Source organism: Pristis pectinata, chromosome 10, assembly GCF_009764475.1.
Source record: "Pristis pectinata isolate sPriPec2 chromosome 10, sPriPec2.1.pri, whole genome shotgun sequence".
Taxonomy (NCBI): domain Eukaryota; kingdom Metazoa; phylum Chordata; class Chondrichthyes; order Rhinopristiformes; family Pristidae; genus Pristis; species Pristis pectinata.
The window spans coordinates 29,472,650-29,497,927 of NC_067414.1; the positions used below are offsets into that span (position 1 = coordinate 29,472,650).

General features: G+C 39.2%; 1 protein-coding gene across 1 annotated transcript in view; it reads right to left on the reverse strand.

The window, feature by feature from the left end:
- The window catches only part of mdn1 (midasin AAA ATPase 1), a 148,734-nt gene that overhangs the window by 82,436 nt on the left and 41,020 nt on the right, over window positions 1-25,278 (reverse strand). The window contains 22 exon segments of the mRNA XM_052024495.1: window positions 464-580; window positions 864-1,023; window positions 1,565-1,832; window positions 3,876-4,139; window positions 4,261-4,359; window positions 5,285-5,473; window positions 5,566-5,673; window positions 6,643-6,840; window positions 10,610-10,732; window positions 12,572-12,616; window positions 12,618-12,784; window positions 14,417-14,614; window positions 15,112-15,348; window positions 16,736-16,775; window positions 16,777-16,830; window positions 16,832-16,868; window positions 17,871-18,008; window positions 18,126-18,256; window positions 22,094-22,198; window positions 22,200-22,233; window positions 24,530-24,645; window positions 25,015-25,202. Coding sequence (XP_051880455.1) covers window positions 464-580; window positions 864-1,023; window positions 1,565-1,832; window positions 3,876-4,139; window positions 4,261-4,359; window positions 5,285-5,473; window positions 5,566-5,673; window positions 6,643-6,840; window positions 10,610-10,732; window positions 12,572-12,616; window positions 12,618-12,784; window positions 14,417-14,614; window positions 15,112-15,348; window positions 16,736-16,775; window positions 16,777-16,830; window positions 16,832-16,868; window positions 17,871-18,008; window positions 18,126-18,256; window positions 22,094-22,198; window positions 22,200-22,233; window positions 24,530-24,645; window positions 25,015-25,202 — 3,016 coding nt within the window.

Genomic DNA, 25,278 nt, shown 5'->3' on the forward strand with positions numbered 1-25,278 from the left:
TAGTCATTCAGAGAAGCTTAATGTAATCAAATCAGGTCAACATGGATTTATGAAAGAAATTATGTTTGACAAATTTACTCAAGTTCTTCGAGGATGTAACAAATTGAATTAATAGAGGGGAACCTTTGGATTTCCAGAAGACATTGACAAGATGCCACATAAAAGGCTGGTACACAAGAGCTTACATTATTGGGGAAGTATGTTAGCACAGACTAATGATTGGTTATCACATAGAAGACCGTTAAAATAAGTGTTTTTGTTTTCAGATTGAACAAGTGTAGAAAGTGAGATAAAAACTACTAACTCTACATATAAACATTAAAATCCCTATAGGTATAATTCAGATAGGGACAGATAAAGTACCATTAAGTTAGTGAGCTCTTTGTCAAAAGATGCAGAAAATCTAGCTATATAAAAATTAGTTCATTTTAATAGCCAAGAATTACCACCAAAATTATCATACCTGAAATTTGGATGTGGGACAATAGTTGGGCTGGTGCCATCAATCACTCCTCTTTCACTAATGGTCAAGACTCCTCCAGGTTCCAAAAGAGCATTCAGACGATCAAGCACAGAAGGGCTGGTTTAAAAAGAAATGTAGCACACAACCAGCAGCATATAAATAATTTTAAATTAGTAGTCACTTGTATGCAACATCCAGTAAATCCCATTCCAATTACATTTACAGAACAAGCAATTTCCAACAACTTCCATACTGATCACAAATACCAATCACAAGAGGATATATGATTAAAATCTGCCAGCATTTTATTAAAGTACTGACTTTACATTAAACAGCAGCAGAATTCATTTGAAACCCAGTTTGATCAAAATGTTAGAGCCAGCAAAAGTATTGGTCTCACCTGCAGAAGTTAACATTGTCCAGCAGCAGCCAATCACCAGATTTCAAAGCCTGTACAAGCATCCCATCAACCCATTCAAAAGTGCCACGCTTTTTACCATCCAAAAACTGACTGCGTAGTTGGTTGAATTGTTGGAATTCTGCAATCAGTTCTTCAAATTCTAAAAAAAAGACAAGAAACAAAAAAAAATTTCTGAGAAAGGTAGTCTGCCTCAAAAGGCCACTGAAAAATATGTGGAAACAAAACCATTAATTTGTTCAACTCAACCAGAAACCAACTTTCCCAAAGCCAATTAAGGCTGATGATTACAACTAAAGCTCTCATCTATCAGTATCTAATAATGTTTGCTAAAATATAGCATGTTTTAGCAGGTCCATCATTAAGTACCCACAAAATATACGATACATTTTTCCAAGGATGAATGGGAAAATATGTAGTAGGTACACAATGTAATAATTCATCCTTCAGAGTTCCATGGATACAGAGGTGGAGGTGGTATAGCAATCCATGGTATCCCTCAAACTGAGCAGCAATAACTGCATTTCAGCCTTTAAAATAAAGCAGTATTTTCAGTAGTTCTACTTCATCCTCTAAATGCACAGGAATCCTTTTTCCAAAAAATTTAAGTTGCAAACAAATTTTTCTGTAAAATTTTAAATCATGCCACCAAATCTATAAATAAATCACACAGAAATACATACCTGATGATGAGAGTGTATTCAGTTTGTTGTTGAACTGGTGAAGAACAGCAAGCAAATTCTCCAGTCTGTTCACTGCATCAGAGGAAATGCCAGAACTACGATCCTTGTCTGGAGACTGAGAATAGCTGTTCAGGAATGAATGCCAGAGTTTGAGAAGATTACCACCATCATGGAAAGAGTCCAGGGAAAGAAGAACATTCTTGGTGACAGCAAGAACAACATCCTTCACCTTCCTAATTAAACTTTGCCAGGGACGCAAAATATCAACCTGTAAGCATAAAGACAACTTCAAAGTTTCCAACTCCTTTATCATGACAAGTGAAACATTAGTTTTTTTATCACTATGACATTTTGATTCACACCCATCTTGAATGTTAAATCTGAATACAAACACAAGTAATGGATTAAACAAAAGCAGCTGCCAAGATTTAAATTCATAAAAGTTAGAAGGAAAGGTGGACAAATCCCTAGGGCCTGAGATGCATCCCACGTAAGAAATTGTCAAGGCTCTGACAGAAATTTTCAAATCTTCTCTGACCACAGAAGAGGGGCCAGAAGACTCAGACAGAAAATGTGGCATCTTTATTCTACAGGAAAACAGAGATATGTCAGGTTAATATGGGCCTGAGAGCATATCAGTGATAGGGAGATTGTTGGAAAAAATTCTGGGATTTGCACTTGGAGGCAAGGTTTAATCAAGCATAGTCAAGAGGCATGTTAAGCAGAAATTCTCTCCAATTAAATCTGAATGCATTCTGCAGAGAGGTGACTGAGTGTGTTAATGAGGATAGTGTATTTCAAGTAGCTCACATGGATTTCAGTAAAGACCAAAAGCCAGGAGCCTATCAGATCAAGGGTAATTTGGCCTGAAATTGGATCGCTAACAATGAGGTAGAAGTGATGATCAAGGATTGTTTTTGCAATCGAAAGCCTGTGGTTGACGGTGTACCACAAAGACTGGTGCTAGGATCTTTACTATTTGTTAAAAACATTAACAACTGGGATGCGGATGAAGGAGGTATGATCAGCAAGTTTGCAGATGACAGAAAGAAGGTGGCACTGTAAATAATAGGAGTAGTGTTCAGTTACAAATCAATACTGATGTGTCTACAAGACATTCAGGGGAATGGCAGATGGAATTTAACCCTGAAAAATGGGAGGCAATGCATTTCGGGATGATTAATTAATGCAGGTATATACACAAGGAATGAAAGGACCCTAGAACATACCAAGGAACATGGGGACCTTGGCATTCATATCCAAGGATCCCCAAAAGCAGCAGCACAGGGTAGTTAAGGTGGCTCAGGAATACTTGCCTTCATCAAATCAAGGCACAAAATAAGAGCAAGAAAATAAAAGCACGACGATAAAAATCATTCAAGCTTCAGCTGAAGAACCACAGGCGTAATGGAGAACACACGATTGTACCGGAGAGGCCGCAGAGTGTTACCAGGACGTTGCCTGAGATGGAGTGTTTCACCATGCAGGACTGAATAGGCTGAGTTTGTTTTCTGTATAGCAGGCTAGGCCAAGGGAGGACCTGCTTAGGGTATGCAAAATTCTAAGGGGCATAAACTAGGAAGACCATGAGAATTCTTTTCCATCAGCAAAGGTGTCCATGACCAGAAGGTATATCTTTAAGCCATCAGGTAAGAGATTTGGAGAGTATCAGAGGAAGAATTTTCTTTTCCCCACCCACAGGGTGATTGAAATTTGAAAAGCACTGCCTGAGGTGGTGGTGGTGGAGCCAGATACTTTCACAACATTAAGTACTTAGATGGATCATGACGAGTGTTGGAAAATGGGATTAGTATAGATAGGTTCTTGATGGCCAGCATAGACACAGTAGGCTGATGGCTCTGCTTCCATGTTGTATGACTATAACTCTATGAAAAGCAGCGTGAAATAAAACAAAAATTAATCCACGATAAGTTTAATCAACAATAGTCCTGTGAAGCCGTGCAAGTTATAAATAGAGCTATGCTGTATCCAAAACAAGAAGATCATATCACTAAACGTTTCAAATCATTCTTATCTCCTGGTGAGAAATAACCTGAGAGTTTCTGCAGGCAAAATTCCCAGTATGAAGGCTGGAGAACTGCAGCAAGTTAGTTTGCTACCAATGAGAAATTCAAAGTCAAAATGCAGGGAAACAATGCTAGCAACAACCTCAATGTTTGGGACTTTGGCATCGTAAGTGCTAACCAGTGAGTTCCAAGCTTCCCATTAGTTTCAAGGGAATACACTGACAGTTCCATAAAAGCTAAACAAATTTGGCAAAATTCATAAGCTTAATTTCAAGATATCTCACCTGCTCAAATCCACCAAGTAGTTCTGTAGTGTCCATAGCACTGTTCATTGCCATAACCTTTAAATTTTGGCCTGTCAGAAGAGCCAAGAGCTGGATTAGGCTGGTTTTCCCACTGGCAGCCGGCCCCACCAAAATTACCATCCAGTTCATCTGAGCGCACTTCATAACCGACTCCAGTGGTTGAAGTGAATGATGAAGAATGGACAGTTGTTTGCTCGACATAGGAACAGTGAATGCACTACGTGAAAGGATAGAATAACCAACCTGAAACAGGAGAACAGCAATGATTCATTACAAGTTGTCAACAAGTTTTCTTTTTAAAAAATGCATGCTTTTTTCTTTACTTGATCAAACTGAAGTTCATGTAACCAAGTCACACACGCACCTGAACCTGCTGTGGTGTGATATGGAACTTTCTGGACCCAGTGTAGGGATACAATTGAATGCCATCATTTGAGAATATTCCTTCAAATACAGCAAACATCTTGGAAGAAATAAAATGTACAATTAGTGTAGAATATGAGCCCATTTAGTTCACCAAATTACTTTGTCTCATTAAGGTGCATCTGCCTTGTAACCTTAGCAGTACTATTCATGTAATTTATGAAACTGTACTATCTTCTGCCAGAACTTAATCTTAAAACTGGGGAAGAGACAATTACCTGTCCTTCCCTGAAATTAGACAAAATTCAAAAAGGTAAACTGTGTAAGCCTTTGATCTGACCAAACAATTACCACTTGTGTGGCAGTATGAGGAAAAGGATAGACTCTGGCAGAGAAAGGTTGGTAAGAATAATAAGTGAGGAACATCAACCATGGTTAGAGCTGTTCAACCTGCAAGCTTCAAATTAACAGCAGCTGCAGCTCAGTGCACAAGTGACAGAGGAACCAGACAAGACACATTAATTCAATCCATGCTGGGGTATAAACACTGCTTGGTCTAAGTGCCAGAACACGTGTATTGGTCAGAGGAGTATTCAGCCTGCAGCTCCACCCAGGATACATCAACTTTTTGGTGTAATGTCTTTTAAGCTATCACCAAAGACATGCCTTATCCAACTTGAATTTGATGTGCAATTGCAATTATCATTGTGTATCAAAAATGAAACTTTTGCACTGGATATTAAGGATTAAATGCAGTAAAAAAACATAACATACTTCAACACATTCAACTTCCACACACAGAAGAAATTAAATGTAAATTTGATTGGAAGTGTTAAAATTAACAAGAGAAATAAAAAATGTCGCGCTCTGATTCTCAAGTTCAAATCTGTAAAGTGATTGAACATTGGCAAAGAAAGGGAAGTCACAACTTAAACCCCCAGCTACAAAGTTCACATCATTCCATTGGCAGGATTTACTGCAAGAATTAACTGAAAATGGTAACAGCAAATAGTTGTCATTCTTACATTCCTCCTGTCTGCTTCAGTTCTCATTCGGTCTGCATATACCAAAGCAACATGTTGGCCTGGATCATAGCACCCTGGCATTTGGTCTACCAACATTAATTGACACCACCGGAAGAGATCACGTAGGTTAAACTCCCATGGTCCTCCTTTTTGTCCCCATTTCCTTTCTACCATTATTTCTTGGTTCACCTTTAACAAAAAGCAATTCAATTAATAATGAATATTCATGTTAAGAACTTCTCATTCAAACATGATTTCTTAAAGTAGAAGGAATACTTTACCTTATAGCTAAAATGAACCATTTTACTGATGATATTTTTATCAATAGCAGGAAAGATTGTGTCAGCAATATATTCCATGTCTGTGACTGAAAGTTGATCCACATAAACCTGCAGTACAAAACCAACATTAACCTCAAAGTACTTTGGGCACTGCACACAAAACACCAATTAACCTTTTGACAAGCAACAGCAGAAATTGGTTCAGGTATGTTTTCCATTTTGTACAACTGAATTAGTTAAATGCAGTTTTGCAATGACTCAGTGAAAACTAAATACAATTTTGTAAATATTACAAAATATTGTACAAAAAGACTGCCCTGATCCTCAACTCCAAGCACCATATGCCATTGCAGTATTTAAATACAACAACCAAACTAGATACAGTGTGAAGTGTAGCACGTTAAGCACAAATTGAGGAACTCCCTTTGCTCAGACACACATTAAAGATCAAGCAAGCTTCATATCTTGGCCAATCTTCAGTTTTAAAGAAAGATTTAAAACAACTAAACAGATCATAAGATCATTTGTAATTGCATATTCTCTGTAAAACTTGGCAAAACAAAACTGGTTCCTACATTTTCCCTCATAACCAGAGTTGTTATACTTTCAACATCCTTCCTGGATTATGCAGGTTTATGGGATGTTCTTTGGCTGTGGAAGTCACATGTATAAATGCATGATCTCACAATATTTTTGGCTTATTTATGATTCTGGTGACTCAGGTTTGCAGAAACCACTAGATTGACAGAAACTGCGGGAGGCAAGTCACTCAAATCTTTCAAACTGCATGTCAAGTAACATTGCTTCAAATAGTCTCGATTATTCCAAATTTTTGGAGAGTAAATTTTTAAATTAGATGTTCAGAAGTGCAGACAGAAAATATGAAGTATAATTCCTGAAAAATTCCACAACTCAAAACATCCAAAATAAAGCTTTGGACAAGTCACTTAACTGATATGCAGACAACAGATCGGTATCCAAATATAATCAAAGGCAGGCCTACTCCTGTATTTGGAGAATGGCTGGAGACCCATGTTTCTGGCAAAACTATAAACTGCATTCATTCTCTTGCCTCACCTGTGTAAATCTGTTGAGAAATGACTTGGGGAGGCCTTTTCTTCCACCTCCTTGTCTGTAAGGATTCTGACAGGCAAAGATCTTGGTCTTCTTATGCTGCACACTGAAGCGAAGTCCCAGCTCAGGGATAAAAACCTCAGCACGATGGTCAAAACAAGCATTCAGTCCCTCCAGTACAGACTGAGAAGCCAAGTTTAACTGAGAGATAAATAATTAATTCCAGTTAGTTCATTCCTTTTTGAAGTTACAGGAGGTGGAAAAGTTATTATGAAACATTTTCCCAAGCGCATATCCTAGACATGAAATAGTCATACAATACAAACGTTCCATTGTCATCATTCTCTGTGCTCGATGAATCATTAAATTCATTGACAAATTTAACACTGGGGCAAATTTTTAATTCCCAAACATTCCAGAAGTGATAAGCTTAGACATTATTTCACAGTTCCCAGCCCTTCCACATCCAGTTATGAGAGAACCCCAAATTGTAACCTTTCCCCACAAAACCTTTACAATGACTGCACCAAGCTTCAGGTGTGCCTCAGCATGTAGTCCTGCACCCTGTAATGTGCCAGTTGACAGATCCTCACACTGAAAGATCAATAAGTTTCAGGCAGACCAAGGTATTTCACTGAATTAATCTTCCAGCAGGTCAATGTTTGCATCTCTGGGAATAGCCCATAGAGCATAGTGCCATGTAATGCAACTGCTGGGGATGAATCCCAGAGACCACTGCGTTGCCTTCCAGGCTACCGTACACTTCCAAAGATGGACAATAGTCTCAGCTAAGAGGGCTGCCTGTGGTGGTACTAAGATTCTGTGAATGAAATCAGTGCTTTTTTGAAAATTCTCATGATGGGGCATTCTGCCAAATGATTTTGACAATCTGATCCAGGGAACACCAGACAGAATTCAGTCTCCTTTCTCTGCAAAGCCTGAAGGACATTAAGTGCAAACCACTGCCTCGATGGGCAGAAGCTAACATCTTCTGAGCAAAATTTTCTACTAAGGCCAAATGGTGCAGCACGATCCGGCCTATCCCTCACACCACCAGGGCCAGATAGAGCATGTAGTGATACCTGGTGTTTGTTACATAGGATCTAGATGCAACCACACAAAAGGTGGCCATCAGGATGAGGGCCACACTGAGTACACCTTCTCTGCAGATCTGAATATCGCAGCCTTGTGGAGATTATCCTTTTTTGGATCTCCAGATGAAACAGATGACAGCTTGGGCAACTGCTATAGCTCAGAAATAGGATATAGGCCACACATTCAGCAACACCAAGAGCACATTGCACCTGATGACCACAATTGGGGGAGAATGCCACTCCCAAGTTCTCCTTCACCTTGATTATGTGCTCGACCCTGGCTGCTCTGAGGCATTTTCACAGCAATTTCAGTAATAAAATCTGACAGCTAGGGGAACAAAAGGTTGGTCAGACCAGCTTCTGTTACAATTGATTTTGACCCTGTTACGGACTCAGTGAAAGTCCCTTTAAGATAGAGAGTGGGTGTGTATGTGTGTGGGGCGTGCTTACGTCAATAGAAGATAAAAGACGTAATGACGTTGTTGAAGAAGTTAGGAGCGCGAGAGAGAGACCAGCCTGCTAGTTTTCTCTATCGATGGATGAGAAACAATAACTGTGTCTGCCACTGAAATCCATGTATGGAAGTTGGAAGTAATCCGGTGGAGTTCACTTTGTTGCTGACCTGTAGAAGGAAACAGGTATTTGTGTGTGTGGACGACCACGATTCGGATGCTTTTCGGGGTGAGGAAGTCACTACTGAGTAAACACTGGAGTGTCGTTTGGGTTCCATCGTGGAACATTTGGATTTCGTACGTACTCTCTCTGTTTTTCTACATCTACGTCTTATCTTCTGACAACGGTGGTTGTTGAAGAAGCCCTTGCTCATGTTTCACCTTATGGCTTGCGGAACTGAACTTTAAGAACCATTCCGGAACTTGGAGTTTGGGACTTTGTCTCACACACACGAAGAGTTTAGTTTTGGGGTTAACATTCGAGGTTTAACATTTTTGAATTCTAACATACTAACATTTTTACTTTTATTTTACGTATTATCATAAGTAGTGATTAATAAAATAGTTTTTAAACACTGAATCATGCTCAGTGTGTTTCTTTTGTTGCTGGTTCGTGACAATCCCAGTGTCAATTTCAAACTGGTCACAGATGCACATCAATATCCAACTAACGGTGTATTCGAACAGATGGAAAAATGGTCATCCACATACAGGAAGCCTCTACTCCCTGGGATAATCACCCACTGCCCACGGCATTCCTGATAGATTCGGCAGAAGGCTCAAAACAACACACAAACAAGACAAACAGGTAGAGCTTTGGCCAACTCCAGATTTGATCAGAAAACTTCCATTTCCTACTCATTAATTAGGATGGTGTTACTGATCCCTGTTTAGAGCAGTTGTATCTACTTACAACTTCCCATCTAAAGCCCCATTTCAGAGACCATTACCGGGCAAGTGTCCACCTCCCTACCACAAAAATAGGAAATTACATTCCCAAGGAGCACAAAACTATCAACGAACATCCCTACTGGGTATATCACAGATGTGGCCTGGGTGATTCATCTGCTCCAGAGCAGATTTTACTCAGCTGAAGATGGCCTTAGACAAAATTTTCTAATCCACATTTAACAGTGAGTCACGTCAACAATTTCTAACGTCTTTCAACTCCCCCGGCTATTGTAGATGTGCGTAATAGTGGCCCTTAACTCCTTATAAAACATTGGTCAGGCCACAGCTAGAGTAGCATACAATTCTGGACACAAGTCTATAGGAAGGATGCAACCACACTGGAAATTCACCAGAATCTTGCGTGGTTGCATGGGATCAGTATCTCAGCAATGAGACTTGATAGGCTAGGTTTTGTTTTCCATGGAGAAGAAAAGGCTTAGAGGGGATCCAAATGAGGTGCACAAAATTCTGATGGACACAGTGAGAAAGCTTTCTCCTTTCCATCTATCTACCCAAAGCATCTAAGACCAGATTGCAAAGCTTTAAGGGGATGGAAATTTGGAGGGGATTTATGAACATTTTTCACCCAGAGGGTGGTTGAAATCTGGAATACACCATCTGAGCGTGTGATGGAGACTATTACTCTCACAACAATTAAGGCAAGCACTTGAAATGCCATAGCATAGAAGTTTGTCAGCTGAGTGCTGGCGAAAACAGGATTAATATAGCCATGGTCCTTGATGTCCGGCACAAACAAGATGAGCCAAAGGGTCTGCTTTCATGCTCTATGACAAGAACTTAATATGAGCACTAAACTGAGTGACTTCCATAAGCAAATTCACATTTCAAAGTCTAATCCCAGAGCGATTAGAGCACAAACACTTTAAATTCAGGCTTATTACAAGATACAAAGTGACAGAAATATAGCCATCTCTTCCATAGAAACAACCAAAAAGCACACTGTTTGGGCAAGGGGAAAAGAAATGAAAGGTTTCAACAACTGTCCTTCAGGAGGTCCAGAAAACTAGACTGCAAAAGTTGAGCTGTCAATGTCAGTATGTAGAGCAAGCAGGATTCAACCTCTACAGTCCCTTACTCATTGAATTTCTCATGAAAATCAGCCACATTACAGGCCCATTTGTCTGGTCATCCAGAAGCACTGAAGAGCAATTGGCAGGGGTGGTATGGCTGAGGGGCCAGAAATCTGGGAGCATGAAAAAAAGTGTTCAATAGTTACTCAATGCACCAGCTTCCCTTTCTGCTTTCACTAATGGATATGCAGCACCCCGATCATTTTAGTAGTATCAATACTTAGCTGCTGCCAGTACTTGTTCCATACCCATAGACAATGGGTACCTCATATAGAAAGCAGAAATTAAGAATGTCAGTATTGCAGTGAAATTTCATGTGCAAATATGGTCATTCTACAAGTTATAGAAAGGCGATTATCAAAACAATTTGAACAGTACCCACCTCATCTAAAACAATCCAATGTCCAGCCTTCAAGGCTCCAAGCAGAGGACCATCTCGCCAAGCAAACTCTCCACCTTTACCACCCTCAACAGGGAGGTCTGTCCCAAATAAATCAGTTACATCCTACAGGAACAGAAGTCATGCTCAATATTCAACAACAGGTCAAAGTTACAATTAAGCAACTAAATAATAGAAATGCTGCCTCTAAACAAATGTTTCCCATTTGTAATTTTCCACACATCAAGCCTCTGGATCCAAAAAGTAATCTACTTACTTATCTCATTAATATTGGTTAGCAAATTGACTGTCATGCCTCTACATATAACACTGACAATATTTAAAAATTCATTAAGTATGAATCACTTTGAATGACCCCAAGATTTTCAACCTTCTGTGGCATATACTTTAAAGTTCTGCTGCTCAGTGGAGGCTGCAATGACCCCAAATATATCTCAACTGTGCTTCACATCTTCATTTAACAATAGACTTTGGGAAAAGGAAAAGATTGCCAGCTGGAGGTAGTTCAGTTGCTTTCACAATAAACTTCTGACAAGTAGTGGAGGACTACACATGTGAATGGGGAGCTCCAATTATTAGCAGTGGAAAAAATTGTTTGAGAAACTAAAAGGGACTGAAAAGGCAATAGATCAAGGATCTGATGATCTGTTTCCAAGGGTTTTGAAAGCAGTTGAAGCACTGGCTGTGATCTTCCAAAATTTCAGTTTCTAGAACTGCTCCCAGATTTGAAAGGTAATCCTGGCATTAAACTAAAGGAGTGATGGGGAGGGGAGGGGGATGCAGGGTGCTATATCAGTTAGCATGACATCAGTGGTAGAGAAGTTACTAAAATATATTATCACCAAATGATAATAGGACACACTTGGAAAATAATAAAATGGGACTGGACAAAGTCAACATGGATTCAGAGGGGAATGTTTGAGAGGTCCACTGGTAGCTTTCTGAGGTGGGGGAACCGTGGGTAGAAAAAGCTTTAATTAGCAGAATAGACAAGGGCTAACCTGTAGACATGGTGCACCTGAACTTTAAAGAGTCCCTATAAATGTTACACAAGACATTATTAAACAAGATTGCACAGTATTAGGGTCAATATACTGGTGTGAACTGAAAATTGGTTAATACACAATACAGTAGGAATAACTGAACCATTTCCAGGTAGAGCAGTGACAGGGATTGGTGTGCACAATCTATCAAAATGGATGAGAGGATCAGTGCAGTATATGCAAGCTTGCTGATACCAAGCTGATGGCAGCAAGGGCCGAGAGCAGGACGTACAGTAAAACTCCAAAACTCTTCTCACCATTCCAAAATTCCCATGGTTCAGCAGCTGACTCACTGGACACTGATGCCCACCCTCCCTTTAAACTCATCTGGGTCTGTTTCCCACAACCCTTTGAAACTTATGGCCTCAAAAGGAAGATTTATTAATTTTGTGTAACATATTAAAAATAGGAAAATACAAGTGTTGGATTATTGTGTTGAAAAAACAAAATCCAATAGTCCAGAAAATCTGCTAGTCCAGCACCAAAGTCCTGAGCATGTAGGATTAACAGAAATTTTACTGTAGAAAGGCTTCAGGGAGGGTTCGACAGGTTAACAGACAGGGCAAGTATATGGCAGACAATGCAGAAAAATAATTGGAGCAAAGCATTTTTCCTCATGTTTTCAAAGTCTCTTGCAATAAAGGCCTGCTTTACTTGCATATTATTCAATGAATCTTGTACAATGTCACCTAGGTGCCTCTGGACACACCTTTTAATCTTTCATTATTTTAAAAACTATATTCAGCACTTTTCCCTTTCAAAGGATATGGATCTGTGCAATAAAGTAGCCCTGAGGCGAAAGGTCAATCATGATCTTGCTGAATGGTAAAGCACAAGGAGCTGAATGGCCTACCTCTAATTCTACAGGTCCCAAGACTCAAATCATTATATACTAACTTACTGTTTGCTCAGAAAGGTTAATTCGGACAAGTGTGTTTCCAGAAGCCCTTTGCCAGAGCTGCTACCAGGCTCGTCTTGCCAACCCCCGGTGATCCCTCCAGAAGAATTGGCCTGTTTAACTTCAGAGCTCGCAGCACTCTCTGAGCATTCATTGCAGTTGTGCCAGCATTCAGTGCATAGTCTTCAAGTGCAAGCTTCTCTCCACCTGCCCCTTCTGAAAACATTGATATACATTCATTGTTAATAAACACTCAAGCTATTATCTAATTCATTTACTCATTAGTAAGTGTTTAGGGCAAACAAAACAGCTAATTAACTAAACACAATTTTAGTAGAAAACCTTCTCATTAATAACACAAGCATAAGGTAGGTAGGATTTATCTATATCTTTATCAATATTGAGGGCTTTCCAAAAACCAGATCATACCACTGCTATACTAAAATGAATTTCAAATGGGAAAGATATAAAATGAAAATCGTATCAACTGCACCAGGCAGACACAACAAATGCAAACAACAATCTTGGGTTGAAAAAAACTGTTAGAAAAGGTCTTCCAAAGTATCTTTGGACACTGATCTGAATGACCTAGTAATATTTATAGCTGTTTCATGCTAGGTGCCTATAATTTGCCAATTTGCTTATCATTATCATCAAAGCAATCAGTCAGCCTGTTTAAAAAAAAGAGTCCAAGTAGAGGACAACACAGAATGCTTGAGTACTTGGGAACCATTATGTTCCTAGAACGTCATGCAGGATTCTAACAAAGTCAAACAAGGGATTAGGCACACTTGAGAATGGCAAATCGTGCAAGAAGCACAATCAAAATTGGAACTGGTTTGATCTTTTTCCACTTCTGGTGTTTAAAAACACTGCTTCAGGATCTTGGAACAAAAAGCTATCGATTGGCATCAAACAATACACATGCCATGTAATTGGCAGAACATATTAATCTTTAGTCAACTCAAATAAGAGAACAATTCTAAAGAGTACAAGAAATACATACACAATTTGCTGAAACTGGAAATGGTTGAGAAAATGGTTAAAAAGGCACAAGGGATCCTGGGGTTTCATAAAAGAGTAAGCATGGAGTCTAATGAACCACTTTGCAAGACTGTTTTTGGACACAAATCATGTATTGCAACCAGCTCTTGGGCGCAATCTTTGGCCAGGGACGAGGGACTTGTGTTATGTTATGTGGACAGACAGGAGAAATTAGGATTGTTCTTCTTGGAACAGAAGAGGTTGCAAAGTGACCTGATCAAGATATTTAAAATTAAGAAAAGGACAGTAGATACAATTTTTCCCCCACTGAAACAGAGTTTAAGAACTAGGGAACACAGAATGAAGGTGATTGATAAAACAGGAACAGGAGGGAAAGATTTACTTTTTTTTTTGGAAGCAATTCTCAGAAAAATAACAGTTTTTCCCCCCCACTTGAACTAACTAGTCTTTCCAACTTAGTAAAACAACATAACTTGGATTTAATGTAGTTGGGCAGGCACGGCAGTGTCGCGGTTAGCATAATGTTATTACAGCGCCAGTGACCCAGGTTCAATTTTGGCCACTGCCTGTAAGGAGTTTGTACATTCTCCCCGTGTCCGCTGTGCTCTGGTTTCCTCCCACATTCCAAAGACGTACGGGTTAGGAAGTTGTGGACATGCTATGTTGGTGCCAGAAGCGTAGTGACACTTGCGGACTGCCCCCAGAACACTCTACGCAAAAGATGCATATCACTGTGTGTTTTGATGTACATGTGACTAGTAAAGGTACCTTATCTTAATTGAAACAAATGAGGGGTAAAGGCAGGTAATGATCCTGGTAATTGCTCTCTCATCACATGCTCACCTATGGGAATGTAGAAAGGATGAATTCCAAAGTAGTGTTTAGTCCACAAAACTTTTCTTTTTCTTTTCTCATCATAACTGTTTAGCATACTCCACATATGTTTTCTCAACTGTGTGATCACAGATAGCTTTTTAAAAAGAAATTCCAAGCATGCTTTGCGAGCAACCAAAGTAGCTTCAGGAGAACAAACTGTAGATCCTGGAAAAAAATGAAGTCAAAAGGATTACATTCGAGAACAATCCACCCTCAGGAAAAGATCTGTGTGTTGACCTAATTGTAAGTCTCTTGGATTAAAATTTTCATTAAAAAATTTATAGTACAGTAATCCATTACATACTCAATTCTTCTCTTCTCCTTAGCAGAACTTTCAACAAAAAAAGTGTGCCAAATAGCCCAATCCTATGCTGTGGTTGGGTGCATTTAAAGCCTTCCTTAATTGAAAATGTGGCTGCATTTATAGAAGTATGGTGTTTTGAGCATTAAACATTTCTATTTGGAAAAAGGCACGTGCAAATGGACACTTAATTAGGAAAAATGTTTAAAAACACACTGGGATCATTAAGTATTTAAGCATGAACAGCCCCAAATTTGTTTATGGAATTTTAGATAACACTTCAAACTCAAATTTGCAGTAGAGGATCTATTATATTCATTCCCCCACCACCATGCCTCCCATTTCTTGGACAAACACACACCTGATCCAATACCATCAATACAAATGAGACAGGCAGCATGTATGAATGCTGTGACAGGATCAAGATGAAATCCAGTCCTTTCCTCCAACTCCACATCTGAAGTCACTCTCTTAGTTGTAATGTTCATGAAGTTCACCCAAGACAGAATATCACGAATACTCAATACACATCGACGCCCAAACTCCTGATTTTTTAGCCAATCAATGAAATCCAAAATGAGCTCCGCAATATCTTTGCCTAAAATGCAGAGAAAATTCAGTTAATTGTCTTTCAGAACAGTGTTAGCAGAATAATCCAAGTTTAAAATTCTAATTCTTATTTCCTTACTTATTCTATCCCCCAAACACATTTACCAGGACTGGAATAGCTGGACTGCTAGTAGCCTAGCAACATTATTGCCCTTAAACCATATGCAAGAAGATGCTAGAGTAAAGACCGGCTCAGCTTTAAACTTGCAAAACTTTCAGTGGCTTCTCCCTCCTTCCACCTAAAATTTATAATTTTGTTCTATGCGGTCAAGACAATCCAGGCTAAAGAAATTCCTAATATCTCAGTAACAGAATGCAATCCTTCCATCCTAACTTTCTGATGCAGTGATGAGAAATCCTCAAAGTTACCGAGGTTTTGATTTTGAGGAACCCATTAGTTTGGTTCGCCTTGCTTTGTTCTGCTGTTAGACAGAATTGTTATATCACTTCAATGTGTTTGAAAACCAACAAATGTTTGATGTTACAAGCATTTGGTTTTCAAACACATTGAAGTGACATAACAAATTCTGTCTAACAGCAGAACAAAGCAAGGCGAACTGCACTAATGGGTTCCTTGCAATCAAAACCTCAGTAACTTTGAGGATTTCTCATCGTAGGGGAAAATCTTAAAAAAACTAACCAATTTTTACAGAGATAAGCACAGAATGACTTGGAACCATTGGAAAGGACTTCGCACTGTTCAGATTTTATTCATGCATGCTTCAGGACTATACAAAGGGAACTTTTATACTATAAATCCATACATTTCCTTCAACTGGAGGCGGCTATTAAAACCCAGAGTCTACGCTGGCTCACAGAACAATCCCATTCCCCACTCAGTTTCCCTGCAACATATTCTCCCTACATTCTCATCAACTCACCCAAGATTCTCCACTCACACTTGAGGCAATTTACAGTGGACAATTAACCTATGAACCCGCACATCTTTGTGATGTCGGAGGAAACCAGAGCACCTAGAGGAAACCCACACAGTTACGGGGGAGAAAGTGCAAACTCCATATAGACAGCACTGGAAGTCAGAATCGAATCAGGATCAATGGAGCTGCAAGTCAGGAGTTAGAGTTCTTAGCTGGGCAACCTGGAGTTCTTAGCTGGGTATCGTGGTCATGGTCTTTCTCTACACATGGATAAGTCTGAGATTAAGCATGATAAATACAAGTTTGAAATAAATCAGTAAAGTCATTTGCTAAAACTTGTTCTACCGTTGAAAGGAAATTATGTATCCCAAGAGCCCTAACGAATGGCAAAGCAAATGTTTCCGACCGTCTTCCCAACAATATACATGGACTCATCAAGAAAGATCTCCACACTGCTTCTCAAAAATCTAACAAATACAAGGCAGCAGCATATCCCACCTTTATTATCTTCTCCATCTAAAGTCAGTCTGGGGCACAGGATTATGTTGAATAATCTCCATCATATCATCACGGCTATTGCACGGTGGGCACCAGGATCTCAGTAAATCCTGTTCTCAGGGCTGGTGAAAAGCTAATGTTTAGTGTAAACAAAGCAGAGGGGGGAAAGAGTTAAGCTGTGGTATCTTAAGTTTCCATTAGAATACAGAGCATATCCTGGCCTCAATACCATAAAAAGAAACAATAGAAAATGCAAAAAATTACTCATAACAGCATCAAAGAAATTACAACTCACTGAAAAGACTGCTGAACACATGCTAGAGATGTCCTTTCTGGAAAAAGTGCAGACCTGATGGAGTTCTTATAGATCTAGAATCCCTCTACATGTCCGAGGCCAAGGACCATAAATCAAAGAAGGGGAAATTACTTACCAAAACTTTCTACAACAAGTGACTGTTATAAGTAGCTCAAAAACAAAACTAAAAGTGCATATGAGGGATAACAAAATGAAAAATATGTGCTAACAGGCTGTGATGAAACAGATTGATTGAGAAGGTTTTTGGGAATCAACACCATCCCAGACAAGCTAGGATGGCCATTTTGTTTCTCTATGCAATATATTGATGCAATTGTAAGTAAACAGACCAGCCAGGTGGTTTGTTCTCCAATTATTTATGATAATTATTGTCATTGCACTTTTACTCCACACTTGTCCACAAAGTTCATGAATGCAAGTCCCACTCCAGCCATCTTCAGTACACGCACTTGTTTTATACACAGCAGCACTGAAGGAGGCACAGCATGCTCAGAGGTCCCAAATGCACTCTCAGGTGCATACATTAAAAGAAAGTCACTATTTTGAAGCTCAATTAAATTCAAAACACTCATTAAATTGATTACTTGGTCATTGTCACCAAACTGTGGGCGCTTACTGCAAGGTACACAGACTACCATATTTCCTACGTTACAACAGCGCTATATTTCAAATGTACATTATTGACTATAAAGCAGTTTGAGATGCCAAACCTTCAAAAGTCAATTCAAGCTTTTTTTTAAAAATCAGTACAGATATGGCTGCAAATATTTTTAAGTTCACAAGGCACTGAAATTGGCTGTTCTTCGATTGTACTCTCACCTCTTTCTTCCCAAATCACCACCAGGATTCATGGTTGCAAGAATCCTAAATTTGTTTCCACCAGTTATGAGCTCCACTTGATCATCTTCCCCACTTCCCTTTTCCGCAAGCAAAAGTGTCTGTTCAGCTTCCAGGACGCTGCACAACACATTTACACACAAGTCAGTGAACAACAAAATGGAAAAAATGACACAAACATCCCATTCCTATACTTAGCATCCAATATTAACGCTTAAATTTGAATTAGCGCTTCACCTATTCAGTCTTTCCAAAACAGAGTCATCTGCCAAAGAGATTTCATCCATCAGAAACATGTCATCTTCCTTCATGGCAAGTACAAGAGGACCATCGTGCCACTCAAACAGCCTGCTGGGGTTGTCGCCATCCTAACAGTGAAGAAATACATTTTTCTGAAATAAGGATTAGGTAAGAGTTCACTACCAGCAAGTCTTGTTGATTTACGTAGCCTACGGCAATGAGCTTTCATTAATTTATTAGGATGCAAAAAAAAAAGACAGGTTGGTGATTAATTTAGCATGGCACAACTTCAGAGAGGCATTGTACCAAGCAGGTTTTTCAATATCTAATCAATTTATACCTCATTCCTTCACTACAGCATCATGCATGTAAAAATCAGTTGCTCAATAAAAAATAAAATTAGAAATTCACAGAAGTCTATTAATTTCTTCAGAGACAGTGCCATTGGACAGGCCAGTATTTATTGCCCCTAATTGCTCTTGAACCTAGGCAATTTCAGACAGCAGTTGAGCCAACCACATTGTTGAGAATCTGGAGTCAGAAACTCAAACAAGTGAAGATGTCAGATTTCTGATCCTTGAAGACAAGTAGACTAGATGGGTTTTAATGGCAATCTGATTGTCACTACAGATAAAATTTCAGACTATGTTCTTTTAGTTATCCAATAAATTCCTAAGCTACCCAACAAGATGCAAATCAGATCAATTGTTCAGGTTCCCATATTACCAATCCACTAGTTGCACTACAGTACCTCTTACTTTCATTCCATAAAAGAAACAACTCAAAGTTGCTACAATCAAAACATCTTCCAAGTAGTACAAGCTTTATTGCTTTAAACAGGATACAAAGGTTTCAGTTTCTCCCCCCCCCCCCCCCACCCCCACATTTGAGAGATTAATTCACATTTAGCGTCAAAGATGGCTGCGTAACAGAGCACCTTGGGAAAAACCAAAAGAACTGTTGACCTCCAAATGAGGAAAAATATATTAGCTTTGAAATTGCAATACACAGGCTCAAAAGATTAATTTAGGAGGGGATGTATTCAAGTGAATTCAGAAGATTGTGAAAATTAAGAGATTTACTTGACAAATTCCAAATTAACAAAGGGATTTAAAAAATTGATATACCATTTCTTCTGTGGGGAAAAAAATGGCTCCAGAACAACTTTAAATTTGAGCTAAGCCATTTAGGATAGATTGGAAAACACACTTATACAGAAAGGATCAACCCCTGATGGGAGAAATGAATGATGGAAGATGGTCAAGTGAAAGGTTTGCCTGTGCTCCCACGTTCCTCTAAAAGGGCTCATTTCACAAGTACAGCAATGTACCACTTGTGCATGAATAATCTGGTAGATGCTCAGCAATCCCAATTTATTTCCAATTTGAAGTGATTGCCTCCTTGACACTGTTTGCATTTGTTATGATTAACTTTTATCCTCCCTCCTTTTTACATAATCTATCCTATTAATGACTGGAATAAAAGGAGAAGGCACTCTGAGCACCACACTGTAATGATGAGTACTAAAGCAGAAACAACATTGTACAAAACAAACTTCTTAAGCACTCCTTTGAGAACAAAGATGACTTGCTTCCAACTATTTCCTGGGTCCCAAGGTGGCCAATGAGGCCAAGGAACCACAGACTCTTCCACAAATGAGGTAGGAAGTGCCCAAAGGGATGAGTATTCCACTCCTTCCATAAGTTACACAGGTCTTCCTTATGCTCCTAATACATGGCCTCTAGGTTCTCAACAGCATCCTGAATGCCTCTTCACCACTGAGCAGTCATGGATCAGGAGGCAGTGAACGTGTTACATTTCTTCAAGGAGAACAGACTTGAATCATTTCCTCTGTCAGCCTGGTTATTTCTTCCCATGACAGAGATCAGAAAAGAGTGCCTGTCCCAGGAACCTGGTTTTGAGCACATGTATAGCATGGCCAGCTCAGTGCAGTGACTGAGTGCAACTGGGACCTTAATACTGAAGATGTTGGCATAGGACAGCTCAATGACATTGGTTTGCTCACCCTTCCTGGAATTGGAAGAGTCTGCAGGAATAGCTGATGATTTTTTCCTGCACCTCAAGGTATCTGCTGCCTTGGTTTCAGAATCATGTCAGAGGGTAGATATCACTGCTGCCTGGTAGGCCAAGAGTTTTATGCTAGATCGGCAATCTTGATCTTCCAGGTATCCTCTTCCTCAACTGAGTGTGCTGGCACATGAAGGCAGTGGTCAATTTCATCTTCAATGTCTGCCTTTGCCAAGAGATGGCCCCAAGGTATTGGAAGTGAGAATGGTCCTGTTCGAGACCAGTTGATTATGATGGTCATGCATGCCATTGTAGGGTAGGCATAAAATGGAGACCAATTTTTGTGGCCAGCCAAATTTGGAAGAAGGTATTCCACAGTCCCTCACAAGTGAGAGAGACAAAGGCTTTGTTGAAGTCAAAAAAGGCTGGGTATAGCAATACAAGTGGCAAAAGAGCTTTCGGCCTTAGGGAAATATCCAAAATTTTTTTTACTGTCTTCTCCACTTTTTAAAACTTAATTAGCTCAATACCTCTAGAGTAGATTCCCATATGTACCTCATGAATCCCGTATGAACACCTTGGGGTCTTTCTATACTTAAAGCGGTTGACAGTGTCCAAACTCAAGCAGACTGGGCAGAATTTACTTTTGTCAGGCAGATGCACTTAGCAAACATTTCTAAAATGGATTATTAGAGTACAGGTATCAATGTCGTGCACATGGTTGTACATTTCATGGCAGTGCCAAAAAAAACATGCAGAAAGATGATCTCCACTAAATATTCAGAGCTTTACATTTGTCTGTTCCCTTTCAATACAAGCTCATTTCAAACTTACCAAAGACTTAGACACCCCAAGGAAGTTGGATGTCCCTAGGTGCAGGTGACAGTTTACTGTATGCAACTTCTGATTGAACAAGGCAGCAAACATTTGACAGATTGTAGGCTTACCACACCTATACTAAAGCAAGAATATCCTACATTCCATTATACCAACAGTTGAGAGAAACTAGTTCAAAGCACTACATGAGATTTCAGTTTTAGTCAGATGGCATTCCTGTAAATCACCTTGGCAGATTACTGCCATGATAAAATGCACTAGGGACATATTCGGCACAGCTTTGTGGGCCGAAGGGCCTGAATTGTGCTGTAGGTTTTTTATGTTTCTATGTCTTTGTTTCTAAATAAATGCAGGTTTTTCTAAGCTACAGTGATAAGTGAATGGATGTCAGATGTAGCTGCACAGTAAAAAAAAAGTGTTTAATGATTTGCTATACAAGTTTGTTCACTTGCAGTACGGCTCTGCTTCTACCCTTTCCTTCCATGTGGTTCAAAAAGAGGATTCAGGTTAGGAAACATTGCAGCAAGTTACCAAATATCTTTTATTGAAGAGAAACCGTTGTTGCCTTTTAGTGAGAGTTAGCTAGTTATCCAGACCAGGAATCAATGTCTCAGACAGTGACTTCTGGAAAGTGTAATTTTATCAGGATTCATTTGGCAAACTAGCCCAAATTCAAGGCCTTCAACTTCAGGTCAGCTGTACACCGGCATGGGAATTATCATGGTAGAAGTTCCTGCAATTTGTGCTGCCTATTGCACACTGGAATTAAGATACAAGCTCTGCTTTCAACACAGTTCTCGATAAAGTGGAGGTTGAAGTGCAGTATGCCACAGTGTGTAAAAATAAAATTTTTCAAGCAACTGATTGCATTTCAGATTTGTATAAACATAAAATTGGAATTATAGCAAGGACAATTATCAGTTGTATAAGTCACAAAGTACTGTCCAAATTTTCATGCCGCTAAGCATGCTCAGTGATTTCAACTTCAAAAGATTTCTCCCCACAACTACTTTGCCATTTCAAATCTATCAGACTTGTGAACACTTGATAAGCAGATCAATGGATTGTTGGCTTTGAATTCCAGATCAAACAATACTTACATTTTCACCAAAAGTATGTCTGACAGGCCTTAGACCCCCAAGGAAGTCTGATGTCTCCAGGTGCAGGTGACAGTTTACTGTATGCAGCTTCTGATTGAACAAGGCCAGCAAACATTTCACAGATTGTAGTCTTACCACACCTATACAAGGACAAGAAAAGAACATCCTACCATCAGCTGAGAGAAACTAGTTCAAAAGCACTGTGTGACAAGACTTCAGTTTTAGTCAGATGGCACTCCTGTAAATCACCTTGGCAGATTACTGCCACGGTAAATGCACTAAATAAATGCACATTTTTCTAAGCTACAAGGATAAGTGAATGGATGTCAGATGTAGCTGCACAATGGGAAAAAGATAAATGCTTGTATTAGGGAGGTAAAACTAGGACAAACTACACATTAACTAGCAAGGTTTAAATAGGGTTAAAGGAATTTACAAATTTAGCAAAAAAAAAAGTACAAAAAGGTAACTCTACTTAGTAAATAAACAAGCTCATCAAATTCTTGTATCTGTATTTCATGTGCACAGATACAAACGCAACTGCATTACAGAAATGTTGCCCCGGTTGTACTGTTCTTTGCAAGAGCAATCAGTTCATTCCACTCCCCCATTCTTGACAATTCTTTCCTTTCAGATTCTTATCTGATTATTTTTTTGAATCTACCTCCATCATCAACCCTGACAGCACATTTCAGACCCTAACCACTTGCTGCACAGACAAAAAAATCCTCATGTCACTTAAAAAAAAATCACCTGTATTCCTTCCCCAGCTTTAGACATCAATGGGAAGTTTCAATCCACACTTTCTAAGCCTTTCATTATTTTAATGAAAGGCTTAGAAAGTCTTCCACGATTCCTTGCAAGCTCCTTTGTTCCAAAGTGAACGATCCCAGTTCCTTCAATTTATCCACTTAATTAGATAGTTAAGTAGTTCTAAGAACACGGTTTCAAGGGAAAAAAAAGATATGCTACCATTAGAATTTAGGTAATTTAACTTTTAGATAAAAGTACTTTTGTAACATGCCCATGGATGGAATCAAGGAGTAATCTGCCTAAGCTTTTCAGTTGGACAAATAGTCCACGTTAATGGAAGTAGTTCTGATTGTTACCAGATGATCTAGTTACAAGTGATCAGTGATTTGGACAACAATCCAAACATGGATGAGGAAGGACGGAAGAGCTGCAGGTGAAGTAACACAAGTATATAGTTTTAAACAGATCATGTATTAGAAAGTGGTAAATTCATCAATATGCTGAATGAGCACAAACACTATAAGCTGACCTTTATCTAAAATAACACATTCTTGAAGCAAAATGTGTATAGTCTGTTCAAGTTACTTCAACACCATACAATTTTACTTCATTATCGTATTTATTTTGACTGAAATCACATACAAGGAACAGTAGATCACTTGTCCCTACAGGCCTGCTCTGCATTTAATAAGATCATAGCCGATCTGATTACAAACTCAACTCCACATTTGTCTCTCTGCAGTAATCTGTCACCCTCTTGCTTATCACATGTCTGAATCTACCACAACAATATTAGAAGACTAGTATTCACCACCCAAGATTCATGACTCTCAGGAAAAATTGACCCAGTCTTAAATAGGTGAACCTTTGATTACTGAACTGTGACCTCTAGTTCTAAATTCTCCAACAAAAGGAAGCACCCTCTCCACGTACATCCCATCAAGATCCCTTGGGACTTCAGTACTCTCTCTCTTAAATTCCAACAGCTACAAATCTAGCTTGTCCAACTTATAATAACTCACACATTCCAGGTACTAGTCATGTAAAGCTGCTCTGAACCACTTCCAACACATTATCAATCCTTAAATTAGGAGAACAACTCTGTACACAACACTCCAAATGCAGTCTCATCAATACCCTTTGTAACTACAGCATAGCCTTCTTATTTTTGTATTCATAAAAATCAACACTTTTAGCTTTCCTAATACTTGCCGTACCTGCACACCAGGCTATTGTGAATCATGTCTTAGGACACACAAATTCCATATAATTAAGCTTTCTCTATCCCCCTACCAAAATGGACAAATTCAATTTTCCCACATTCTATCCATCTCCAGATTGTTGTCCGCTCACTTGACCCATCTCTAATCCTTTTGTAAAGAATACATAAGGAGGCTACAACACACTTTCCTATCTACCTTTGTCTCCTCAGCAAATTCAGTATCTTAGTACCTTCAGTATCTATCTTAGTACCTTCAGTGCTTTCATTCAAGTCAATTACATAAATTAAGTGGAGGCCCCAGCACTAATCTTGTGGCACACATCTTGCCAATCAGAAAAAAGGACAAATTTATGGCTACTGTTTCCTGTTAGCCAGCCAATCTTCAATATGAGCCATTTGCTTAGTTGATTAATACAACAGTGAGTATTATAGAAATGCTAAGATTCAAATTGTTTGATTACCCAGTCTCTCCAACAAGGAGCACAGCTTCTCCAAACTGCAAAGCTTGTCCCACCAAGATTGCTAGTTTCCTCATCCCATATGTCCACACAACATGGCGAAAATTGTCAGGCAATGACTGACATCAGACTTGACCAGTGACCTGTGCATTGGAAAATGTGAAACAAGGTTAAAAAATATTCAAAAGCCATCACTTTGCTCAAATCATGTAGAGCTGTAACAACAATAAACAACACATTTTAAGTATAGAAGTGATTAGTGACAGAGCAATTCAACAACGTGCAAGAATTTAGTAAAGTTTAACCGCACAATAGCAAGTTCATAAACTCATTCAAAACTGGGGGACTGGGGGGGGGGGGGGGGGGGGGGGGGGGGGGGGGGGGGGGGGGGGGGGCGGGCAGGAGTGGGATTGTGGAATACCCAAGTGTCACAGTTTTGACTATCATCAAGTTTGCAACAACAAAAGAAATTACTGAACCAATAAAACTCAGCACACATCACACAATTTTCCAGAAAAAGATCTTTTCTGCTAATACTCACTCATTTTTTTCTCAAGATTTTCTTTCGAAAATAGAATTTCTGGAACAAGCCTCTTTTTAAATTGTTTTTCCAGAATTTGTCGAATGACAGCAACTTCTTCCTCCTTTCTCACACGGCCAGCCAAGAGCATAAAAGCTGCATAGGTGGAACAAATGAATACAGTTGTGCTCCATTTCTATGATAGCAACAGATTTAGAAAACATTCTTGCCA